This window comes from Cupressus sempervirens, chromosome 8 (genome assembly GCF_028749045.1).
Source record: "Cupressus sempervirens isolate cs-2001-9-10 chromosome 8, ASM2874904v1, whole genome shotgun sequence".
Taxonomy (NCBI): Eukaryota; Viridiplantae; Streptophyta; class Pinopsida; order Cupressales; family Cupressaceae; genus Cupressus; species Cupressus sempervirens.
Genome location: NC_143125.1, coordinates 586,348,676 through 586,371,288, shown reverse-complemented (window position 1 = coordinate 586,371,288; position 22,613 = coordinate 586,348,676). Strand labels below are relative to the sequence as shown.

Here is a 22,613-nt window from a genome sequence, read left to right as displayed (position 1 = left end):
TGGCTCAAATATCTTCTTAACTCACTATTCTCTATTATTGAACACATAATCAAAGACGTTAGGCACAAATTATAGTCAAAGCTTCTAATTTGCTCTATCACAATTGCTTCCAGTCAAAGCTTTGAATCCAATTGCTTTTTTTATTCACTTTACTCCCAAATTGGTACTACACAATCAAAGCTATGCTTACAAAAGTTTGGCAAAGCTTTCTTGCATACAACAAAAGATGATTTTTACAATGAGAGTGCACTCCTTTATATATGCAAAGGAGTTGAAAAAAAAGTGGAAGAAAAAGTGGTAGCAACTCAACCAACTTTGACCCGGTCAAACTAGGTGAGAGAAGTTACTAGTTTATATGGTAAAAGGATATGCAATCGAATCAAATGTGATTACATAATTTCATGCAATTCAATCTCTCCAACTACAAACATGAAAAACACTTGAAGAAAATGTTGAGGGTGTTGATTCTAAATGAATCGATCCTATAGATTGTTGACAAAGGCCTTGTACTTGATGATGCAATCCCGGATGATCACAAGATTGTGAGTTCCTATATTTTATGTCACTACTTTCACCTTGATAACCATGGTGTTGCATCTTTTGATAGCCTTTAACTCTCTTTGATGAATTTCTCGTTGTCATTTGAAAACTCGATGTGATCATGCTTTTTCTCGTTTGAGTTGACGTTAATTCTCCTTTGTAGATTGGCACATTCGAGAGTCTCCAACACTCTAAAAACCTTCTTGATGGTGTTTGGATGTAAACTTGGGAGAACTTTCCATCAACACCTTTAACCTCTTTTTTATTTGAAGCAAAGAGCTTGCACATTCCCACACGAACTCAGGTTCTAGGCCAACCACTGGAAAAGTGGAGACCAAATGAATTATTGCTTCCTTGGATTTGAAGCACGTCTTCTCGACAAGATGCGTCTGTTCTTTGAAGTTCTCACGTATCTTGAAAAGTGTGCCACAACATGAAGATGAAATCATCTCCCAATGAGATTGGGTCCATGAAAACTTTGGGATTTGCATTACAATGACGGATTCAAGAGGGATGAGTGTTTGAAGTATGGACTAGATACTTATTGAAACACATATGATGGCTGGATATGAACCGGAAAGCATATGTATTCGGGCAAAAAGGGCCAAAACCAGACTATCAAGGGTGGATTGGATGTGTGCAAATAGCGACATTGGTGTTTAAAAATGTAACCTTTTACCAAAATCGGGTTCTTTAGATGTAATTACATGTAAAGTGATTTACATGTAATTAGGTTCAGAGGATAGAATTACAAGTGAATGTGGATGGAGGATGGCATTACATGTAAATACTCTTGGAATGTAATTGCATATATTGGGAAATGGGCATAATATGCTTTGGAATGTGTTGGTGAACTATGGAAAGATGTGATGCATTTGCATGGAAAGGTGGAAAGTGAAAAGGTGTGATATGCTCTTGCATTCTTGGGAAACGTAATTTTCCCATTTTTGCTAGTAGCAGAGTTTCAGGAACTAGCCTATTATTGTTAACCTCGTAGGCTACTTATTGTGGATAGAAGGTCTTATGAGGCAGTGGCTTGGCTTGGGAGGTTCTTGTCTTCTCCACAATTAAGTAAGCTACAGGTTGGTCTTCATTTGGCTTAGATTGGGATCAAGCACATGTACTTACTATTTGTGGTAAGTTGGGTGTTGATTGAGATGGACCCTTTCTATTTTTGGAAAGTGCATTTGGTCACATGGAGAAATAATAGGTGTCACTCTTATTTCAGATGACATATTTACATTATGAGCATTTTGGGAGTTATTATATTTTTAGTGGCCAAATTATTATTAAATTATTAAATGACTTATTATAAAGTTATAATTTAACTTTATAATTTCACTTAAGTTGAGGGTTGAGTCATCATTGGAAGTGGCCATTTCTTATATGCCTAAGCCAAGTATTAAATATTTAAAGTAATGTTGTGTTGGAAAGTTTCATGAGCCAAGTTCTTTCGGGAAACTTACCAGTTTCAGAAGTTGAGTTCTTTTGGAAACTTTTATCAACAAAGCATTATAATTATGAACTCATTTCATTGGAAGATACCCATGAATATTGATTTGTTTTATTTTGCCTTTGTGGCTTTTTCTGAGGTTCTGAAGTTTTGTGCCCTTGCTGAAGTATAAGGGTCTCTAAATTCTGAGATTGTTTTAAGATTGTATTGGCAATTGTGTTGAGGTATACAATTGGCCAACATCTACTACTGTTTCATACTATGCCTTAGGAGAATTGACTGTTGGAGTTCATTGTTCTGAGTTGGTGAAGGAATTGATGTTAATATTGAGACCTACAGGAGGTCAATCTGGGCTAGAGCTGGAGTTTAATTATCGGACAGTGATCAAGCATCAACAGCAATTGTGCTTAGTATTGGAAGCCTGCTGGAGCTATAACTGGGCGTGAGGAAATTTGGGAAATAAAAATCTGGGAGCAGCATTTATATATTTTTGACCTAGGTATGCTGGTTAGGGACTACCATGAATTCTGAAGGCTGCTGCTTTTCCCTCTGGACAGTCCACCTGTTGGGCACTAAAATGGTCACATGTTTTGCTTGTCAAGCCTGATTAAGCCCTAAGATATACCGAATTGAAGGGAAAACTGAAAACAAGGGTCTGAACAAAACCAAAAGCCCAAAAGCAAACAATCACACGCTCAAAACTAAGAAAAAGAACATTCAACGCTTCAAAAATCAATTGTAGGCTTAATAAAACAAAAAACAAAATAGACTTAACGAAAGCCTTCAGTAAAAGGAAAAGGATATACCGAATTGAAGGGAAAACTAAAAACAAGGGTTTGAACAAAACCAAAAGCCCAAAAGCAAACAATCACACACTCAAAACTAAGAAAAAGGACATTCAACGCTTCAAAAATCAATTGGAGGCTTAATAAAACAAAAAACAAAATAGACTTAACGAAAGCCTTCAGTAAAAGGATTCATTACACCAATTGGGGCTGATTGATTGATCAATGTTAGCCACTTAAATAATGAACTAATCTCAAAAAAATGCGAAACTAAGTTGAAAAAGTTTTGTACTATTACCTACATTTTGTGGTAACAAAATATAGGACAACACTAATCACTACAGAAACCATCTCAACATGGTCTACTCCCTCTAAATTGATATGACCAAAATTCTTGAAAGTCAACTAAAGAAAATCCTATCTAGCTTCTCCCTTTGTCATGGAAGCATACCCTACTCACATGGTACCAATCATAGAAGATATTTTTCTCCGAGAGACTCCCATCATCTAGCATGATCCATATATGGCTGAAAGTGATAGATCCAATACCACCTTGAACCTATTGTCATCAGATTGAGCCCAAGACAAGGCAAGAATATGACCATCCTGAGATTAGAACAAAATCCCCTCACATTCTACTCCCCTTCAAAGGGAGAGCTCTCTTGTCTCAACTTTTCTTTGTAATCTTAGATGCTACGATCACCTGCACAATTGCCTTGCTAGCATTCCTAATGCATCCTCCTTCTCCTCCTCGTAGCATTACTCTTCAACTAACAAACGGTTGAGAAACACTGATGCAATAAGGCGGCATTCCAAAAACATTATCACTTTTCATGATTGCTTCTCCTAACTTATCAAGCCTTCTGCATTCAAGGGCAATTTCTCTTAGTTGCCGATTCGTGAAACGAATCCAATTCTGGCATGTGAATCGGATCCATGGATTCGGGATTTTTTTTTCCCAATTATAATTCGTGGAGGATTTGTGCATATATATATATAAGAGAAATATTCATAATTCTAAATCATTTCATAGTATGAATCTATGATTCTAGTATGCATCTATGAATCTACTATACTTGATAACTGATCTACTTTCATGATTATGAAGAAAATCAACACATTCACGCTGAATAACTGAAAGTGAACGCTTGTAACATTCAAAACATAGATCATTAGACTTAAAGTTTGTAACATGATTTACTCATAAAAGAGTCAAGAGTGACAACTAAAGTTTTTGATTTAATCATCACATATATTTTCAAGAAAATCTGCATCAAGGGAGTACTGATGAGCTCCAAGTGTCATATTTGTATCCCAAACCAGCTCCACTAGTAGTAGAGGTCATTGTGAACTCATAATCCTCCTCATCATCATCCCCATCAAGCAAAGTGGATCTAGCAAAATCCTGGATGATCATATCTAAATAGGAGTCTCTGATGCTACATCCCAAATCTTTTCAGCCCCCTTCTTGTACTTAGGATCATTTTGTGACAACAAGCGCAAATTGTTGTGAATGAACACAAGGTCTTCTTCTTTTTTTGCAGCCAACCGGTTGCATTTGACTAAGTGAATAAAGGAGTAAGTACTCCAATTCCACTCAGTTGTAGAAGAGCTGGCAACCTAAAGAGAAATTTTAAAAATGTCAATACAACAATCAAGATAAATTCAAGGAAGTTAGAGTGTTAACTTTAAGCTTAAGAAATCAACTTTAGGCATTAAATTTTACAAACTTATTTGGGATAGGATCTTTATGGCAAGAAGTTGGAGGTACATGAAATCATGCCCATGAAAGTACCACCATTTAATGGCATCCATCCTACTTTGATCTGCTATAGCAATAGGGTGGAAATTATCACCTAAGATGAAGGCAGCAAATTCATTCCTCACAATTGCCCCAATTTTTGGATCTTGGAATATTTTAGCTAGTGCCCCCTTATACCCATCTGCAACCTCTGCATCTCTAAATGGTGGTACTCTACCTAGAAGGTGAAGTATATCTGCACTATTGTACCTAGGGGATAACATAATACAATAGAACATTATCAAATATCAATAGCACAAACATTGGATAACATAAGCGCAAGCATTTGATAAGCACTACAGTACCTTGGGGATAGAGCATATGCGAGGAGCTGCAAAGGTGTGGTCATCCTGTTCCATCAATGATGAAAAATTTCTTACACCTTTTTGTAAAAGGCATCTTGAGGATCATTATCCCTCCTCTATATGACCTAAGACATGAGATATGAATAATAATTATAATTAGTGATTACATCAATCTAAACTTTAGAATCTAGATATCTCTCAAAAAATTGTAAGAGAGCGTAGAACTTACCATTTTAATCTTTTCCAACATAGCGTCCCTGGAATCATAAATATCCCCAAGGCATGCCTCATCTATAATAATCCTTCTTAAATCGGGTCAAAAAATTAACACTAATGCTCATGGTATTTTTGTCAAACAATTGGTGAATATAGTTTTTTCTGTATTAACTAGGAGCCATTTTAGATATACCACTTCTCATGCATGCATGCCAAGGTTGAAGACAATTGAAGGAGACAGAGCTCAAATTCAAATCAAGATTTAGAACAACAAGTTTATATAGGCATTTTGTTCCCAAATCTATTTGAGACTATGATAGAGATAGTAAACCGGTTTTAAATCCCTATGTTTGAAAAGCTGAATACAATCTCACTAATACAAAATGAGAAAATGATGAACCAGGAGATAGTCGCCGGTACTGATCTTCCTTGGTGATCTGGTGCGAGGGAGCTACTGTGGCCTATCTTCACAGTTTTAAATGCAAATCTCGAACCAACTTCCCTTAGCATTGAACAGAAAACAGTGCTACTTCCAACGACCTGAAATCATATCTTCTTGTTGTTAATGATGGATTCCTTGTGTTTAGCAAATCTTCAGTTGCAAACCCTATAACACCAGTTCTAAGAGTTCTAACTATTTCAATTGATATTGCAAAAGTTCAAGACTTGTCTATGTAATATTCTTTGAAGTTTTAGGTGACTTAGAAATTCAGCACTACTACCCGAATACTATCCCAATAGACACTTACATACTCGTCACAACTGGAGATGTTCATTCACGTATTTTCCTGTGAATTGATTCTTGAATACCGCTTATTCATTCCCTTACAAATGGGCTCCACTGTTATAGAATGCGATATTGGGAGAGGTGTTGAAAGCTTCAATTAGTTATAACCCACGTAATGTATTAACATTGTGGCAACTTTCTACAGTATGGAAAGCATTCAGCTATTATGCCCTCTGCCCAAGGAATAAACAAATCAATGGCATTTATTGCTTGCAATTCTCAAATACTTACCTGTGTGTCCCTTGCCATCTAGAGAACTCCACTTACTGCCAACTTCCAAGATATTCAATTGAATTCCAATACTGATATAAAATGTAAGTGTCAGGTTTGCATCCAGCATCACTGTTTTTATTTCCTCAAGGATTTTCAGCCTTAGGAGATAACTAGTCACACCTAAGCAACTTTTTGGATTTGTGTTTTATAACATATATATTCGTTGTGCTTTTCCCAAGACTAAGCCTCCTTTTTATAACCTCGAAGTGAGGAAAGAGTGTAGGAATAAGAGATGTGGGATAAAACACCAATTTCGTCTTCTGGTCACTTAAGTCACTTTATAAAGTGAATGTCTTAATAAAACATAAAGTAACTTTATTAAAGTACTTTAATACATTAAATGAAGAACTTAGGACAAATCTTCGCTTATGACTGGCAGGCATCCTTTCTGGAAATGTCGTTAATCTATCTGGATGTGGAGATAGATTAACCAGGCACCAAAAGCACTAGCATGAATGAGGGGACATGACATCATCACTATCTGCAAAGTGAAGCATTGCCATTATTGGGTCGGTGACTTCCAAAACATAAGTCACAAGACCCCACCAATCCTCATCTAGAATTATTCTTCTCACATTTAAGGCCCTTTCTACATTAGAATTCTTCCAAATGCCCCATTGGGGGCTAATGACCATCTGTTTCAATGCTTCCTTTACCCTCACAAGTCGTCTCAAGATGATTGTGTGAGACGCAAAGCGGGTTTCAGCAACCTAAGAACAATTTATACTCAAGTAAGTAATACATTAAAAAATTAAAACATGTTAATGTAACCAACGAAAAAAATATTATGGAATCCAATAATATATAATTGAATATTAAATTTACAAATTTACTTTCAATAATTCCAAGTCCGAGAAACTCCTAAAAATTGCTAGTGACATGTGGTGATTTGTCACAAACATTTGAATCTCTTCAGCTTCCTTGTATATCTTTATCTTTTTCACCCAATCTATTTCGGTGCCAATTGATTTCATCGCCAAATCGAGAGAGTGGACAGTGCATGGTGTCCAAAGATATGATCATATCTAAACTCTACAATCATCCCTGCAACCCTACAAACTTTTGTATTTCCCATAACCACTTGGACAACATTATCATGACCCACTAACTCTATGGCATCAATGAGAATGTGTAAAACAAAATCTAAGTCTTTAACTTGCCCTTCACAATCAACTGCCTTCAAGAACATTGCCCCCTTGGGGCATACAGCAATAGCATTGATCAATGGATGGTTTCTACAATCTTTACACCCATCCAAAATAATAGACACACTCAATTAAACCCAAGAATCTCTTATTAGTTGAAGTTCAGCCTCTACAGAATTCCTCTCATCGTGTAATATGGTAGTGAGCAACTTCTCATAACCAGGTGGTCTATAACCAAGGGTTGCTTCATTTATTGCTTGCACCATCTCCCTAAAATAAGGTGATCTTGCAAAATTAAATGAACCACCATTTGCAATCAAACAAGGTCCAAATATGTGATCGGCAATGTCTCTCAATTCATTTTGGAATACCCTATCTAGTCGGCCTCTCTTGCAGATGAGTGGAGATGGGCCTACATCTTCGTCATTTGTAGTTGGCATAGGCAAAAAAGGATGTGTTCTCGTTCTTTTTTGATTGGATGGTGGTGTTGATGCATTTGTTCTTTTGGAAGCACCACTTTTTGTTTTTGCAACTACTCTATCAGCATCTTCTTGCTCTTTTGCTAATGTTGTTATTTGTGCATCTGGTAATCCCTTCTTATCTGGCCCACTACCCTCACACATGTTAATTCCTTCACCCACAAGGCCCAAAAAATGTTTTTTCACTTAGGAATAGGAGCTTCTATATTGTACATTGTGATAATTACATTTCCATATGTATGACCCACCCCCAAGACATTGTGTAATTCTTGTTGCATGTCTCCATAAAGGAGACCCCTTTGAATCTTGGTGATCCAGAACCACCCACTGAGCCTTCACTACTCAGTGTTCTATTTTTGCAATCTAGAAAAAAAAAATTTAAAAACCATTCTTCAACACTTAAACAAAAACTTGAAATTTTGGAAAACTAGAAATAAGTCAATTATCTATGAAAGAACTAAAGAATATGGTTGAAATGCATACCTTAAACACGTATTGCAATGTATTTGGAGCTCCACAACCGATCTCCTTCAAATCCAAGCACTTCAATTTAGCAACTATAAGAGAGCAAAATGAGGGAGCAAATGTGATAGCAAATGAACTTGCATAATGACTTAAAGGGTCATTTTTAGGGTATACACAAAAAAAAAAATCAAAAACTTAATTGGGCCCACTTTTTATTATTTTTTGGCTTCCTTGGCCGCGGATTCTCGTGGATCTGCGTTGGATCCTCGAGGATCTAGGCAAGATCGAGAATCCTGCTCGGATCCACGCGTGGATCCGGATAAGCAATCATTCGTCATCGATGGAACAAGATGACTCTAGAAAAGGGCAACTGTCACGTGTAACAGAGTTATCTGGCTGGAATCTCTGAGGAAAACTTGATTTCTTTCCAGGTTTGTTAAAATTGATTCTAGAAAAGGGCAACTGTCATTTGGTCCAACTGCTGCATAATATACAGCATTCTGTCCATCACAGTCCTTGCAATCTATCATGTTTCTGTTATGCTTAAATACTTGAATGTATTTAAAAGCTAAATATTTATTTAAATAAAAGAAAGTACTTATTCATCTACTTTTTGTAGGCCCCAAGTGTTGCCTTAATAGATCTTTATGTGAGGTCTGATTCCCTATTCTGACCAAGTTAGCTATTGCTCATTTAGAATTTTAATATCAATTTATTAAATTATTATGGTGCATTGCAAATTTACAAGTACAGATGCAAAAACAGAGTGAGAGGAGAATACCTTATCAGCTTTATCCATGCCCTTGGCCAAGAGGTCCTCCATGACAGATTTCCAGATTCTTTGACCTCTGAAGAAGACTTTGTATTCCTAATATATCATGTACAAATTAATAAGGTTGCCCAGGCATTTTGTAAGTGAAAATATGTCAAGTTAATGGCAATCAAATTAACATTGGTTGGTAATTATGGGGATATAACTAACATAAAAGAAACACAAAATATAAACCATAACTGAACGAAATGGATATGCATGAATATACAAAGTCATTGCATGGGCACAATTGACGGTTCCGTATGATGACAATACACAGCAATTCTGGGTATGAAGTCTAAGGACTGCATCAGTAGTCAGGGCTTCAAATTATTTTACAAGGAATAATCTTAGAGCTACTTGTAAAAGTTGGGTTTATTTAACTATTTTCCATCCATTTCTATTTGAGAACCTAACAATATCTATCAATAATTGAAGAATAAATAATGAACACAAAAAAATCAGAAGACAATAAACTGCAGGCAACCATTACAAGATCAACACATTGCATTCTTTTAAAAATAAAAATTCACAATATTTATATCTTACTTTAAAATATTCTATGAAATCTTATCGATAAAGAAATTTACAAATAAACTAAAAATGCTGACTGTACTGGTCCTAAATATACATAAGTTGTAGATTTGATTACTTTCAAAATTCATGTTTCCTCATCAACTCTTCTTTTAGCATTTTATGTATGAGATGCTTTAGGCGATCCCGTTGTAACTATTCTCAATGATTGCGTTTATGTCCCATTGACTTATTTTGGGTTATTCATGAACATAGCATAGTGTCTGTCATTCTTTCCAACAATGGATTGCAATTGATTAGAGTAGGATGGTCTGTTTTCTTTTATGATAGCATCACTATATTAACAAACTGTATGATTCAATTTATGAAGCTGATTATTTCATGCATCAATTATAGGGTATATAATCTGTAAAGGAAAAGAATTGATTTTTGAGAGTTTGTATCCTTTTGGACAGAGTTCAATTTTAATTGTATAGGTGGCATGATTGGTCCTTATGATGTTGAAGGATTGAGTGATTGTCATACACAATACTCTAATTTGACCATACACAATGAAGTGAGGGTTTGAGTCACTGTATATCTGGATAGAAGACGAGGGTTACATAAAGCTTGCTGTGGTTGTGTTGGATTTGATGAGTTATATTTCTTTCCTCGATGGGATCTGTTTTCTTGGACTCTGCATCGGAGGGCTTGGGTGGATCTATCCTGCACACAGATGTTTATATGTAAATGGCTTGTTAACAAGTTTACCAATTCCCAGTTGAAAAGTAATTAATCTGGTTCAAATTTAATGTTCCTTATCTTTTTCTCTTAATTATATTTTCGCTCATTGTTATTTTATAATCTAATGTGAAGGTTCATTACTACTACTGTTTACAATAAATGGCATTATTGAAAAATGTTTACATAATGATGCTCATAGCTGTTTAAAAAATGTTCTGCATAAGCCTCTTTAAATTCTAATATAAAATCTGTCCTTTCAACTAAAAAACAGGATTCATCTCTAGAACTTAGTAGAGGACTGCAATTCTGTTAACCCAAGTTCAACAAAGAGTTAAACCTAAAAATATCTAGAATTTACCAACCTGATTTTCATCTTCAACATCTCCAGAAAATGAAGCTCCATCACAATAACGAACTTTGACTCTATTCCAATTGTAAAAATCTGCTATACAAGCTTATATCAAAAAGGCAAGTATAGAAATATGTACATATTTTTACAATGCTATATATAAACCATATTAATGCCTGATTTCAACGAGACATGATTGGAGCTCAATTTTATCAGCATCTCAAGGCCATTAATATTTTTTGCAACTAGCTTTGCTTCTATCTAAAGCTTGAGTAAGGAAAAGGAAAACTAGCTATATGATTCAAAAGATGAACTTTTATCCAAAAAATTGTATATGCATGATTTTTTAACAGCCAAGAATTGAATTTCAAAAACGTAAAATTTGCAAAGATGCCATCCTTTCAGGACATCTAGTTTGAAATGGATATAAAATTAACACTAACAATTCAAGGGATAATAGATGGTAAGAATAAGAGAAAAGAAAAGAAATGGCAATTGACTGATAGAGGTAGAAAGCTGAGCTTTGATGGGCTTTTTATTAGCATTTCAGTTTTTAGCTTCAAGTGCAACTAAAAATAGATAACATGTGTACGTAACAGAACATTTTTTTCAAAATAGAAGTTGTAATGTCCCCTTTTTAGCATTTATAGCATGATGTTGTTGTTAGCCTATTTCCCCACGGTCCCATAGGCTAACTAGGACATTAAAAGGACTTAGAGGCCATTTGGCTTAGATAGTTTCAGCTACAAGTCTTTCTGTGGGGTTTTGAGGCAACTTTGGGCATACTTACTATTTATAGTAAGTCATCTTGGATATGGTCGAACATCCAGTGGCAGCGGTATGTCGATGGTAATTGTTTAAAATCGACAAGAAGACTTGTTTATCATTGATAAGATTTGTTATGCATTGATAAAGCTATTTTATAAAGTTAAATTTAAATATTTAACTTTATTAATGCATAGACTATAGTTTGTGGGAAATATTTAAATTAAAAGAGTCCCCTTTATTTTATAACACATTGGAGACATAAGTTACATAAAAGGAGTGATGTTTTATCCCACATGGAGAAAACGAAGGATTGAGCTCTTGTGAGAACACTATAAAAAAAAAGGAAGAGCTTCTTTTTAGTATGCTTGGAAATATCAAAGAAATTGGGAAATTTTCTGGAGATTATGTCTCAATAGTTTGAAGGACAAAATCCCTTCAAGTTGGAAATCTTGACGCCATTGAAAGATATGGTCTTGAGATTTATCATGGTAGCAGTCCGAAAAAGCAAATACGAAAAAGCAGTCCGAAAAAGCGGAATCGAAAAAGCAGGCTGAAAAATCAGTCCGTAAAAGTGGAACCGAAAAAGTAGAACCAAAAAAGCAAGCTGAAAAAGCAGTCCGCAAAAGCAATCCGAAAAAGCGGAACCGAAAAAGCAGGCTGAAAAAGCAGTCCGTAAAAGCAGATCCGAAAAAGCAGTTCGAAAAAGCAAAACAGAAGGGGCAGCATTGAAGGAAATTATTACAGCCATCTACAACTAGGTTCCCTTGTTAGTATTGTTTTTAGGGCATTAGAAGTTTCAGCTGTAATTGTGCATTATACCAGCATTATCATTTTGTAATCCATGTAAATGCCAAAAGTCTTGGCCATATTTCATGAGCATTGTATTAGAAATTTCATTGCAATTAAGAAGATAATAGTTGCTGGTGTCATTTAAGCAATTCAATATCATTATTTATCAGCTAGTTAGTTTGCATACCAACTGTTTGTAAAAATGCCAGTTGGCTGTAGGTATTCATTTTTCATGCTTAGATCATATATATGCACTGAATATTGTCAAAATTAGTAGCACACTCATGTTAGGTCATTGTGTAGTCCATTTGGAGTCTTCTAGCACAAGATTCCGATTGATGCAAATTGAAGAAAAAGTCATTTAAAGCTAGCTAAAATACTATATCAATCATACGTCCCTTGCATGTGAATTGTTTGATGAAATTCCTTGAGCTTTCATCAGCATTTTTGAGAGCAAATTTGAGGACGGTTATTACAGAAGTGGAAGCTTTGTGTATACTTGTTATTTACAATCTTTACAATATTTTCTAGGGTGTTTCATGCTTATGTTAAATAAAAGTAAATGTACTTTCTGGATTCACCAAGGGCAAAATGTGGCATGCACTTGAACACTAGGAAAAAGTTCTTATGCTTTTAGATTGAAATAAATTATATGACTGAACACTTGCATTGCTCAACTAAAAGGAGAGATTCAACTAAACAAATGCACATAAATATTGAATAAGCTTACATAGAAAAACATGAATGATTCATTAATTAAAATATGAAATTAGTACAAAGGCATAATCTTCAACTTAAGAAAACTTGCAATACAAATCTTGCAACTTGCTATAACAATTTGATTTTTATCAACGCACATGACAAATTTTTCAATCGAAAATTAAAGCATGATGGGGTAATGAACTATACTAAATGAATATAGATTTTTGGTAAATAAGTTATATGTAAACTTTCATTAACTCTAAATGATAACACTACAAATTTGCAAAATAGGAGTAGGGTGAAAAGCCATTCCCTCAATGCCTATATAAGATGATTCTGAAACATAATAGCAAAGGCCAAACCCAAAAAACACTAAGCAGCTAACGAAGTCCCAACAAAGGGGGGATCTTGATCTTTAGGTTTTCCCTAGACAACACTAGAGATAGCAGCTTCGATAAGCTCCCAACCATTGGAAAGTGACCTCTTTAGGTGTGCCCTCTAGCTAAGCATGGGTTTCGTAGATGGATAGATCTAAGAAAGGAACCTTGCCAAAGTTAGCCCACAAATACCATGCCCAGTTAAGGAGCCAAAGAGCTTTTGAGAAGACTGACACCATCCTCCGTGTTTCATATTATCTCTGGAACCTAAGCCTGAGAATCACAAAACATGGATCCTTTCTCAGGTCTAAAGTACTCAAATACCTATGCCTTTAAGGAGAGAAGGGGTTGGAAGGGACTTTGGCAGCAATGCAAGGAGCATTCCCCAACAATGCAAGGTACTATGTGGTCATTTAATGAGTCTACTAGGATCTTCATGGCTTTATTATTATTCCTTTTCCATTGAGTTTTCTCAGTCACATCATTTGGTATTCATACAACATCTTCTACATATGAATCTAATTCTTGTTCTCTAAGTGTCATCATTACTCTGAGTTTCCATGAGACAAAGTTTGCAGCACCTTCAAGTCTATCTTCAAATCTAACTTCATTCACCATGATTGTTTATTAATTGCAAACTCCTCTGATGATGATTTAGATTTTATGAGGTTGTATATGCTCTTAGCATTATTTATAAACCTGGCTTTAATACCATGTTAAGGAATAAGAATCAGTTGTAATACCTTGATTTCAAATTTATATACTTGATGTACACAATATTGTTTCTCAAAAGATCTTCTTCACAAGACTAACTTAATCTTTATGCAGATTTGTCCAATTGAAGTGGCTGCAAACATTGTAAGTATATTTTATTATGTTGATAATATCTCTCTATATGAATGAATCCTATTTTCTGCCTTAATAATTTAAACTGAAAATATGAATAAGACTGCTACTATTTAAACCTTGCTGCCTTTTATTTTTGTGTGTTAAACGCAGCAGTTTGAATAATTGTATGTATAAGAATGTAGAGGCATGTCTCTACATGGCTCAATTCATACATAAACATGTCCTACATGGAACATGTCCATACTCCAAATCGTACCAACTCATGCTAACTATTATATGTGTTAATTCATTACGAGAATTACTTGATTAGCAATTGCCGATCAATGTAATGTTTGTATGAAGGTTATCAGGGGTTTCAATTATTCCAATATGCATATTTGGTTCGGTGACATGTAATATAGTTACAAACTATTTTACATGGTTTTAATGATTCAATCATGTTATGTTAATTCTTTCTTGACAACGAATTATTTGATAATATTAATAGTTATTAATGTGTACATATGTATGTATGTATAAATGCACAATTTTATATATATATATATACACACACACACACACATACATATATATACACACATACATATATATACACACATACATCTATATGTATATATACACATACATCTATATGTATATATATATATATATATATATATATATATATATCTTTCTCCGTAACCTGGGGACATATCGCCTCCCAAGTGTCCCAATGTCTCGGATATGGGGATGCACTGAGGATGGGGGGACGTCGTTCAAACATCTCCAAAGGCATCACTAGTCAGTTGTCATTCTAGTGGAGACAAGGGGCGTCCTGGTATCCTTTGAGGAGAAGGCGAACATCTCGGTGTCCCCTAAGGAGATGGGGGGATGAGAACAAGTCCCCTGACCCCTCCAAGGGGCGATTGGATGTCCCCAGTCCAACAAAAACAAATTTTGTTTAATAATAAAACATTTTTTTATATTCTATTGGGGCGTATTGAATATCGTATCATGCTGTTCAATGTAATCATCTTTATGATGAGATACTCATACTTTTGATATCTATGACTATTACTATGTAATATATATATATATATAGAAGTTGGAACTCTTCCATTTTCTCAATTGAGTATTTAAAATTTTAATATTTATTGTTCAATGTTCAATGTTCCACTTTCATTTACAATGTCCAATGCAATGTTCAAGTATTTAAATTTTAGTAAATTAGTATTTTACATCTTTATGTCTTATATCATTATACATATTTTTAAAACTAACATTTAAGTACCACATTTATAGTATATAGTATCTACACACCCACCTCCCCCCAGCCATCCCCAAATTGAGGCCCCTCTATCCCCCCACCCAAAACCTATTTCCTAGGGTGTATGTGTGTTTGTGTCTCTATATATGTGTATGTGTGTGTGTGCACGTGTGTATGAGAACAAGTCTCCTGACCCCTCCAAGGGGCGGTTGGGTGTCCCCAGTCCAACAAAAACAAAGTTTGTTTAAATAATAAAACATTTTTTTTATATTCTGTTGGGCATATTGAATATCGTATCATGTTGCTCAAGATAATCATCTTTATGATGAGATACTCATACTTTTGATATCTATGATTAGTATTATGATATATATATATATATATATATATATATAATAGACGCTAGAACTCTTCCATTTTCTCAATTGAGTATTTAAAATTTTAATATTTATTGTTCAATGTTCAATGTTCCAGTTTCATTTACAATGTCCAATGCAACGTTCAAGTATTTAAATTTTAGTAAATTAGTATTTTACATCTTTGTCTTATATCATTATACATATTTTCATAACTAATATTTAAGTACCACATTTATAGTATATAGTGTATCACCTAATCTAGTGGTGCGAATTGAATACTAACTATTATTGAAAGCATTAACAATACTAAATAAGCTAACACTTAAGATAGGACGAGGTTATCACCAAGAAGGAAGGCAAACCAAGAATGGTAAGCTCGTCGGGTGTAACCTATGGTGATGTAGATATGTCCCTAACGGATAGGGGATGTGTGCTCAAGCTTCCAAAGTATGGGGTTTGGTATCAAGCATGTAGGTGGGTGAGGGATTTAAGAATGGAGGTGTGGAGGGATTTCAGCATTATGATAGTATTTTGGTAGTTTTTAGGCTCTCAAAATAGCATGATAACTTTAGCATAGAAGTGGATTCCTATTTGTGAGAGGGAAGGGTTTTATTTAAAAGCCAAGGGGTAGAGAGATGGAGGGTCTGAATGCAAGGATGGAAGAACAATGAGGGAGGGCTAGGATACTTTGAAAGGGAAGCACATGGATTGTGCTTGTTCAGAGCTCTAGCCTTGTGACAAGTGTCACAAGGGGATTGGGTGGTCAAAATGGAGGGTCAAGGGGAGTAATGAGGGAAGATGAGTGTGTAAGAGGTATTAAGAAGGATGTAAGAGGCATTAATGGCATGTAAGAGCCATAAATGCTCTTGGATAGGGATGGAAGAGGATAAGGGAGACTTGTTGACTTTGGCTTTGGTTAGCATGTCTTAACCCTTGCTTAAAGTTGTGCACATGTTTAGGCGGGGGTTTAGGCTTGGTTTAGGAAGGGGCTAGGGGGCAAGTGGCTTAGCTTTGATGGGATAGGTTAGTTAGGTGGCCAAGTGAGGTTAGTATGGGTGAATGGGTTGGATTAGGGGTTAAGATAGGGTTTAGGGATGTTTTAAGGGTTTGGATAATTTATTAAATGATTTATTTAATAAAATGGAGGATGTGAGATTAAATTAAATAGACTTGAGAATTTATTTAATTTAATAGAGGAATAGGGTTTTAATTGATAATTTGATTTTGGGTTATCATTTAATTTTATCAATTGGACTATAGTTAATTTAATTAATTAATTAACTAGGGGATGACAATTAATTAATTAAATAATAAATATTTAATCAATAATGTCTTAGGAGATGACTAAATATGATTACCTATTTTTGTAATCAAATTTAGGTGTCTACATATAGTATCTACACACCAACATCCCCCCAGTCGTCCCCAAATTAAGGCCCCTTTATCCCCCCTATCCAAAACCTATTTTCCAAGGTGGTATGTGCGTTTGTGTCTCTGTATGTGTGTATGTGTGTATTGGGTGTGTATGAGAACAAGTCCCCTGACCCCTCCAAGGGGCAGTTGGGTGTCCCTAGTACAACAAAAACAAAGTTTGTTTAAATAATAAAACATTTTTTAATATTCTATTGGGCGTATTGAGTATCGTATCATGCTACTCAATGTAATCACCTTTATGATGAGGTACTCATACTTTTGATATCTTTTACTAGCATTATGTAATATATATATATATATATATATATATATATATATATATATATATATATATATATATATATATATATAATAGAAGTTAGAACTCTTCCATTTTCTCAATTGAGTATTTAAAATTTTAAAATTTATTGTCCAATGTTCAATGTTCCACTTTCATTTACAATGTCCAATGCAATGTTCAAGTATTTAAATTTTAGTAAATTAGTATTTTACATCTTTATGTCTTATATCATTATACATATTTTCATAACTAACATTTAAGTACCACATTTATAGTATATAGTATCTACACAACCACCTCCACCCAACTGTCCCCAAATTGAGGCCCCTCTATCCCCCCTACCTAGAACTTATTTCCCAGGGTGGTATGTGTGTTTGTGTCTCTGTATGTGTGTATGTGTGTGTGTGTGTGTATGTATGTATGTGTTAATTCCCTCATAATTAATTGTTAGGAGCAACAATAATTAACTATCAATTAGGTAAACTAATTAAACATAGTTTATCTCCGATTAAATCAATCTGGCTAAAGCTACAACACTAATTAGGAAGAGCGTTTGAGGCATTTGGATGAAATCCTCTGATTTATGGATGCAAAGTAATTGTTTGTCAAGCGGTCCAAGTGTGACTTTGGAATGACAGAAATATCATACATAGGACATGTTGTTAGTAGATATGGAGTTTAGATTCACCAAGAAAAGAATTAGGATATTCTTGACTAGCTACCACCTAAAACTCTCTTAGAGTTATGGGGATTCTTCAGATTGTGCAGTTACTACAAGAGGGTTGCAAAAGGCTTCTCTCAGCTCAATACACCATTGGCGGATTTGACTAAGCATATTTTCATTGGAGTAAACAAGCACAACACACCTTCAATAAATTCAAGGAAGCAATGAGTGCTTTTCCTTTTTTGCATTACCATATTTTACTTAACCTTTCATCTTGGAGTGTGATGACTTCGGTGAGTGCATTGATGCAGTACTTTTGCAGGATTGGCACTCAATAGTTTTTAAGTGTCTAAGGGCATTGGCGTAGTACTTGTGCAAGATTGGCACTCAATAGTTTTTAAGTGTCGAAAACTGTAATAACCCGAAAATAAGCAAATATATATATATATACTTGTGCAAGATTGGCACTCAATAGTTTTTAAGTGTCGAAAACTATAATAACCCAAAAATAAGCATATATATATATATATATATATATATATATATTCTAAATAAATAAAACAAATTTCTTTTATTTGCTCAAAACATTGAATAGAATATATTATTATTATATAATGAATGCTTGAATGAATAAATAAATAAAGATATTTAACTATGAAATATTATCTATATGAGAAATGCTCAAAAATAGAAACATATTATAATAAAACTAAATTACAAACTCCTTTCCTATCCTTAATAAATCGAATGTAACCAATGGGAGAGATAATAAACATTATCAATCTAAATCATATTAACCAAAGTCACAAAAGGTATGAATTTTCACCAAATGTAACATCCGCATATTTAAGGAGATTAGAGGCTGGGTAAGAGGCATCGAAAGGCATTAGATGATACGCAGAGAAAATCATTGGAAGTGGAAGGAAACTCATCGGATAATTACAAGCAACAAAGAGGAGATATATCCTCACGCCCCAACGCAAATAGTGAAACAAACCTTCAGTCCTTCCATGTGGATATTAAGATTCGAATATTACAATTAGATCTTCAAATGCACAGTAGAGAAATACACCACAAACAATTGTGGTTGGCCAAAGAGATACAACCTTGACAAAATTTGAAGGGTATAGCAGATATCTGGAATAAGCAAACGGACTCCAGCCAACATAGATGGGTCGCTAGTTAAATAGAAAACAAGCAAAAAATAATAACACATGATAAAATAGAAGAGATCGATAATAAAGACACACCAAATCGAATGTGTTCAAGAATAGTGGGCATGTCGGAACATTGAAAACCAGTTAAACTGAAGAGAACAACATATAATGTTAATAAACACCAGATAGTGTGACTGTACAAACAAGGATGAAAATATACCATTAGAGATATGCTAGTGTATTAGAAGAATAATTTGAAAGAGGCTGAGCTACATAAACAAAATATTTGCAAGTGAGAATAGTGTGAGCTCCTACAAGGTACGACCACACCGGTTAGCAAAAACCAACACCAATTATTAAATGATAGCATATTTATAGAGGGCATTCACATTTGAATGTCAAGTTTCTCATAAGGAAACCAAAGATTAGAGGGCGTTCATAGTTGAATGCCAGGATTACCAAGTGGGATCCCCAAAGAGAGAGATTCATAGAAAATCTCTTAGGGGCAATATATATTGTAGTGGTCAAACATATGCATATGTCAGAGATCAAACACTTGGTTAGAGGTGGGATCTCTACCAAGTAAAGTGCTTAATCAAAGATCCCAAACAAAGGCCATAGGAACACACTCTTCATATGATGATTTTCTAATCGAGAAGTAATTCTCACTAGAGGATTAAGCGATTTGAGAAGAATCCCTCTTTGAGGGATTAGGAGGGGTTAGCAACAGTAGTAGTTAATCAATTTTTAATCAATTTAATATTTCCAACATGCTAATATACATTTTTTTTATATCATACTAACAAATTGTTACAGGTTACGACATTCAACCTTGAACCAAACTGGGGGCATCACGTGCAACAACAATGAGATCAACAAAAGAACAAAAGAAGTCTGAAGATGAAGGTCAAAATTCCATAACTGACAAAGACAGTCATTAAACCAAAAACTCGACAACCTCTAATCACAATTGTCTAGGATGTCATTATATTATGAACAAAATGAATAGTACTAATAATCATAGTAAAAGATGACAGGTGTCTCCTGAGGACATGCATGTTGGTGACACCATTAATAAGGCCTAAAACAACGGTGGCCCCGAAAAGAGCTCTTCAATACTAGAAGTGACAACCATAATCTAGTCAAAAGGAAGTTTGAAGGAAATGTGCTTCCCTCCTTTGAGATGCAATTGAGATTCAATACTACAATTACATCCACAACTGCCACGATTTAATGCATAAATCTAAGTCTTTTTGCTCAAAACCACAGTGGTAAGAACTCCTTCAATAGACTATCATGTCCCTGTGAGAATGAATTCACATCATTTATCTAAGGAAATCCTCACGCCATATCAACATTGCTCTACGCATGGAAGGAGAATCCTTACACCTAACGTATTCAACAACACCATATTGAGTAATAGATAAAGATCTTCTCATCCTCATCCCATTCTACAAAATTACTCTCACCTTCATTGCTACAAGTTATCACACACGCATGACGAAATTTGAATCAAAGAAAGAGAACGGAAATAGTTTTGTTGTTACAAACTTCTTCACTTATACAAATAAAAGACAATTGTCTATACAAGAGATGTCTCAACTAGTAAAGAAGGAAGAGTCAGACAGCTTTTGATGTCATTCATATTCAATGATATATCGAATCATATTCTAAAATGATTCTTTATCACATGCGCATGTATAATCTTTGTGGTGGAGTAATTACCACGTCTGGCTGAAATTGCATACTAAAGGACCCTCCTGCACATGGGACAAAAATACTATAGAAAACGTATACGAGCATATAGAAAGAAACTCAGCTAGAAGACCCCTGGGAAAATTACCAGAAAGCATAGAGCTCAAAATAAATCAGAACCTTTGAAGAAATTGATGGCCACATACTATTGATTTCACAAAAGAATAAAATAGGTTGAAGAAGAAATATGGCCAAATAAAACTCTCCAAAATATAATATTATCGAGCACTCAGAAATCATAAGTGTCGCTTCTCACTATCGATAATAATAAGGATACAAAAAGTTAGCTAAACTGATCAAAATGGTTCCACCAAAATTAAAAGCCTCCATGTATGCAGAGTAACTGAAAGAAAGTCCATATATGCTAAAAGAAGAGTAGAGTTACACTAGCTGGAACATAGTAAAAAAAATGGTAGTCTGCTCCAGCACCAAAAGGAATCAAAATAAAAATTGTAGAACTGAGTGAAACAGGATCTTTCTCATAGCTATCATATTTTAATTTTCCTATATTGTTGTTATCAACGTGGCTCTGATACCATGTTAAATCTTGAGCCTAGAAATCAATGATGATAAACAACAACAAGAAAAGAGCCAAAATTGAAACAATAAACATCAGAAATATCCTAAGAAAAGCCTTCTAAAATGAAGGGAAAACCCAGTCACACAATAAAATATCATTTTATTGATCATAAAAGTTCAAGTGTACAATCCTTTCACTTAAACGGAAATATATAACCAATAAAGAGACCCTTCACATAACAATCAGAAGTCTCTTCAATTTCCCATAACTCCTATAATTAATTACAACTCTTTGAATATTCACACCTCAATGCATGTGAATGACACATGTCATTTAAAGTTAATATTACAATGTATGTTATTTTCAGCTAAAGGTGGCCATAACGGTAATAATGTCTAGATTTTGAGAGAGAACGATCTCTATCATAGATACAATCTTTAACATTCAGCAATCTCCCAAAGGCCTCTAGCACCAAAGTAGATGTGGTGTTCAATAATGAAGCCAACTCGTGTGACACAAGGGACTGATTAAACCCTAATTCTGCAAATTTGGAGAAATATGGCAAACAAAGTGAAAATCATGATGCAAACTACAATAAACAACATAATGTTCCCACTTTTGGGTTAGGAATGAATGCTATACCCTGCAACAAATTGTTCGTACAATATCGAACTTTGCATGTAAAACATATTAAAAATATTGAATTAATAAATATTAATCTAAAATTCTAACCAGACTACCCAGACTACCCCTCCTAATCCCTCGGAAGAGATCTTTCTCAAACCACTTAAACCTCTGATGAGAACTATATCTCGATTAGATGGTTATCATGAAAAGAGCATCTTCCTTAGGCCTCTTTGGGATCTTTGGAAACATTACTTGGTAGAGATCCCACCTCTACCAAGTCTCTTATCTCTGACATATGCATATGTTTGACCACTACAATATATATTGTCTCTAAGAGATTCTCTACAAATCTCTCTCTAGGTTTTGATTTGGAATCCCAACATCCAATTAAGAATGCCCTCTAGTCTTTGAGCTCTATTT

The 22,613-nt window shown here is 34.6% G+C and overlaps 1 protein-coding gene across 3 annotated transcripts in view; it reads right to left on the bottom strand.

Moving 5' to 3' along the window:
• Positions 1–22,613, bottom strand: part of LOC149543799 (pectin acetylesterase 3-like) — a 293,789-nt gene that overhangs the window by 173,169 nt on the left and 98,007 nt on the right. For all 3 annotated transcript variants that reach the window (XR_016355683.1, XM_089798482.1, XM_089798481.1), the window contains exons 5-6: positions 10,680–10,759; positions 9,031–9,117 (exon numbers count right to left, since the gene is read on the bottom strand). Coding sequence is in view for 2 of the 3 variants with exons in the window: in XM_089798482.1 (XP_089654608.1) it covers positions 9,031–9,117; positions 10,680–10,759 (167 nt within the window). In the remaining variant the exon portion in view is untranslated. The remainder of the gene's footprint in view (positions 1–9,030; positions 9,118–10,679; positions 10,760–22,613) is intronic.